Below are 4,451 nucleotides of genomic sequence, written 5' to 3'. Positions count from 1 at the left end.
CCACACACACACACACACACACACACACACACACACACACACACACACACACATACGCACGCATGCACGCACGCACGCACGCACGCACGCACGCACGCACGCACGCACGCACGCACGCACACACACACACATTTTGTCTCAGTCGTTTTAAAGATTTTGACATGGTTAATTGTCAGTAAATTTGAAATTCAACTATAATTGTCTTTGTTACTACGTCTGAATCGTAATGTAAGATATTAAAACATCAAAATTTTAATTTTATAACTTAACTTCAGATCATTTTAATTTTACAAATATCTTTTTTTTATTATTTAGTCTGTCTTGGATACATTATTCTATTATTTCGTTTTTATAACAACTTTTTATTGACAGCTGTCACTTTATTATAATTTTATTGCTGGAATTAAATCTGTTCTTATCGTCGAACGTAAAATAGGTTTTGACTATTGTCTCTTCTTCACTGAATTCTATAATTTCTATTTATCAGATATTAAAATGATAATTATATGGTTTATTTTTAATATTTCTTTTTTCATACTTATTAGTAATTTATACAAAAATTGCTTTTAACCTTGATAATTGTTTCTTACATTATGTTCTTATATTCATATTCAATTTGAATTATGTTTAACTATTTTTATTGTTTTTCAACATATAATATTTTCATGAATATTTTATTTATGTAAATCAGAAAGAAATAAAGAAATGTTCATATATAAAGGGATTCTAAATTACATATAGTATCACTAACGATAAAATATGTCAATTTAGCAGTAAAAGATATTAAAATATGATAGCAGATTTCGATAAAGTTTTTATATAATGCTATTATTGTGAAAACATATTATAGGATATCAATCCTATAATCAAAAACAGTACACGCGCATCTTTGATAATTCTATATTTGAGTTATGAATATTATATTGGCATTTTGTTTTAGACATTGTCACAAAGTTGAGAAAGGGACAAGAACGGTTTAAGTCGTATGAAATTAATGAAAGGTCTAATATATGTATATGGTGCAATATTTATTACTCATAAATTACATGAATTTTGTTATGGAAAATTAAATAATAGATGAATAAATGAATGTGAAAAACAGGATTAAAAATCAAAATGTCCCGTTTTCAATCATACCACTATAAAATTTATGAAAAGAAAATATTGTGCTATATAAACTCTTCTTTAATTTCATGCACTTAAATCGTTCTTGTCCCTTTCTCAACCATATTTCTCAATTCACTTCGTATATGTTCCGACATAGACCGATCTTTACCCATTAATAAATATATTAAAATAATATATGCCGCGAAATAGATCGCTTTTCCTTAATTTTTTTACCTTTCTTTATGTTTTTCTCGATGTAGCATTTTCTACGGTTCAGGCATCGAATATTCTCCTATCAATTTTGCAAAAACTGTTTAAGGCATTTAAGTGAGTGAAATAGTTACGTTAATCTTATGTGATCTTTCGATATAATTTCTTTAATAAAAAATTTATAAAGTCAAAAATTCTATTTTCTTATGTCTTTAGGTGGTAAACTTGAAAGTAAACATTCGAAAAAATGTAAACAGTGAAGACTACAAAAAGAATTCAAAGAACATTACTGCAAAAATAATTGAGAATATCTCTGAAAAGATTGGAATTTGAATCTAAAAGAAATGAGTTCTAAATCTCAAAATTCGCAAAATTTGAATCAACATGAACGAAAGCACAATGACCCAAAAGGATATGTATGCTATCATTGCGGTAAGATTTAAGTGATGATTTTTTTCGTGGTTAATATTTTTAGTGTTTTTGATAATTTTATATTATTTCAACAGTTATCAGTTTTATATTATCATTTTCATTTTACAATAATAATCTTCCTTATTATTAAAGATAAGGAGTTTACCTTCACGAGAGATTTCACAAAACATAATAAAGAAGTACATAAAGAAGTTAAACCCTATAAATGCGGAAAGTGTGGTAAAACGTTTCAGTATGAAGCGGATTTGCTTCGTCATGAGCCGATTCATGCAGGGGAAAAACCTTATAAGTGCAAGTCGTGCGAAGCATCATTTAAGTGAGTACTTTGAGGAATAAAAATTAAAGAAATTATTTGATATCTAGCTTAAATTAATTGATAACAAATGATAAATGTTGCTACGGTCATTTCGTAGTCAAAGAGGAACTCTAATAGTTCACATAGAGGCGAAGCATTGCATTGAAAAAATTATACAAGTGTATCATGTTTTCAGAACTCGGGACTGTTTGAGTTATCATATAAGCACGATTCATATCGAAATACATAAATGTGATCAATGTTCATGTACATTTGCCTCTCCTAGCCACTTAGAACGGCACTTAGAAATACATGAAGACGAAGAATATATTTGCGAGGTATGTGCTACAAAATTATTATTTTTTTCTAATTTTCTCTCATATGATTGTTTTTGTTTTTAAATTTCTGTAATAATAAATGTGCTTTATTTCAGGTTTGCGGCAAAAGCTTTCTTATAAAAATAGACAAAGACATGCATAGTTTGGAACACAGAGATAAAAAGCTATTTAAACGTTCGGTATGTGGCGACTTCAAATGTAGACGCTCACTTCGTATACATGAGCGAAATAAGGTTATTCACAAGAAAATAGTTAATCAATTTAAGCAAATTCTGATTTGTCTTCCTATTTCTGTTATATACTTATAACCATATTATGATAGATAATTGCAATATATCAAAACACATTTTATATATGATTGTTTTTATTTTCACATTCCTGTAATCATGTTTTATTTTAGGTTTGCGACGAAGTCCTTCGTTCCAATCACGACAAAATCCTTTGTTCCAATCAAGACAAAGATCTTCGTTCCAGCCACAACAAAGTCCAGCACAGATTTGTATATAGTGATAAAAAGCGGTTTAAATGTTTGGTGTGTGGCAAGGGTTTCATATATAGAAAACTACTTCGTACTCATTTTCGTGAGCAACATAAGGTGATTCACGAGAAAACATTTAATCGATTTAAGTAAATTCTCATTTGTCTTCCTATTTCTGTTATATACTTATAACTATATTATAGTAGATAATTGCAATATATCAAAACACATTTTATATATAAAAAATTATTTATTTTTAGGATTACATAAGTGACACCTGTACGACAAGTGAAGAACAAACTGCAACTGATAAAAAAGCAGATGTAGAGTTAGCGATACATGCGCATGTAATTCAAAAAAGCTAATGACAAAGTAGAAAAGACAATAATGACGGGTAAGCACTAAGCATTGCGTGAAGAGGAATGCCAAATACAAGCGGAATCAGCGGATACCGAACAGACAGAAGAGATGAACTCGAGCAATAGAGAGAGTCATAAATAAAGAGTAACGACGACCTAAAGGCTTGAAGCGAATCGTGGGACAATCTTTCCCGTTGGCAGAGGAACCTAATATGTGATCCGGCATGAGCAGAATACATCTGCAAACATAAAGGAATGCTATAAGAAAGGCGTGACTTGGTGTTTCGATGCAGAAGCAATTTCCTCCTGGATCGGCTCTCTTCTTCACGCATGCTCAGGAACGCATAAAAGATATGTAAAACGATTGATAATTGTATCGCGGTACTATCGAATTGCGAATCTCAAATATTTTCATGTACTAAAGTTCACATATATTTTCGCGATGCACTTTGAACACGCAATGTAACGAATGCGAGCGAATTGAAAGAGAATCTCTATCGAGTTCTGACTAATATCTTTTAATAAAAGAATGACAATTTTCCGAAATAAAGTAATCAGTGAATTAATTGCATGTAATAGATTTCACGACTTATTTCCTCTCCCGTTGGATATAACTTTCGTAATTTTTATCTTTATTCGATTATGTTGGATTTAGTAGTGTTATTTTTCGATTTTCGTAAATTATAACCATGTTACATAGATCAAGTACAATTATGCCTACTCTTAACAATAATGACGAACAATAATGATGAAGTGAAGAATAAAAATGTTACTTTGTATGAAATATTATATGCATAATGGGAATTTTCCAAAAGATACAATTTTGTTAGGAGATACGTACAATTGTCAGATAGAACACTGGTCAGACATTTAGAGCACCGTCATATAAAGTTGACAATGCATTCAGAAGACGAAACGTCCAGTAAATTCTTACTGTTTAATTATTTTTATAATTTTACGTCTTTATTGGATAAAAATAATACATTCCGCAAACTGAGAACAGAATTTCTTGAAATTGATACTATACGTATTTTAATAGAACACGTTGTTACGCTTGTGCAATTGCAATGAGATTCAGTACTGAGATGTAATTGAAAGCCGCACTTTTTATACGTCTATCGCCTACACAAAGTTAATGAAAATATCGCGTTTCTTTATGTAGGACCTAAATTAGCAGTGACATGTTAATAAGAAACGAGTATGCAAGTAAGGAACTTGAAAGGGATACTGTG

The 4,451-nt window shown here is 30.2% G+C and overlaps 1 protein-coding gene across 1 annotated transcript; it reads left to right on the top strand.

Moving 5' to 3' along the window:
* Positions 1-1,701: 1,701 nt before the first annotated feature.
* Positions 1,702-3,225, top strand: LOC105623269 (zinc finger protein 708-like). The gene is made up of 6 exons (XM_012204668.1): positions 1,702-1,749; positions 1,824-2,065; positions 2,241-2,382; positions 2,478-2,615; positions 2,783-2,977; positions 3,121-3,225. The coding sequence occupies exons 1-6, from the start codon at positions 1,702-1,704 to the stop codon at positions 3,223-3,225; spliced, it is 870 nt and encodes a 289-aa protein (XP_012060058.1).
* Positions 3,226-4,451: the final 1,226 nt, after the last annotated feature.

This window comes from Atta cephalotes (genome assembly GCF_000143395.1).
Source record: "Atta cephalotes unplaced genomic scaffold scaffold00055, whole genome shotgun sequence".
In the NCBI taxonomy this organism is placed as follows: domain Eukaryota; kingdom Metazoa; phylum Arthropoda; class Insecta; order Hymenoptera; family Formicidae; genus Atta; species Atta cephalotes.
Note: the sequence above shows the minus strand (reverse complement) of the source record. Positions and strands in the feature narration are given on the sequence as shown.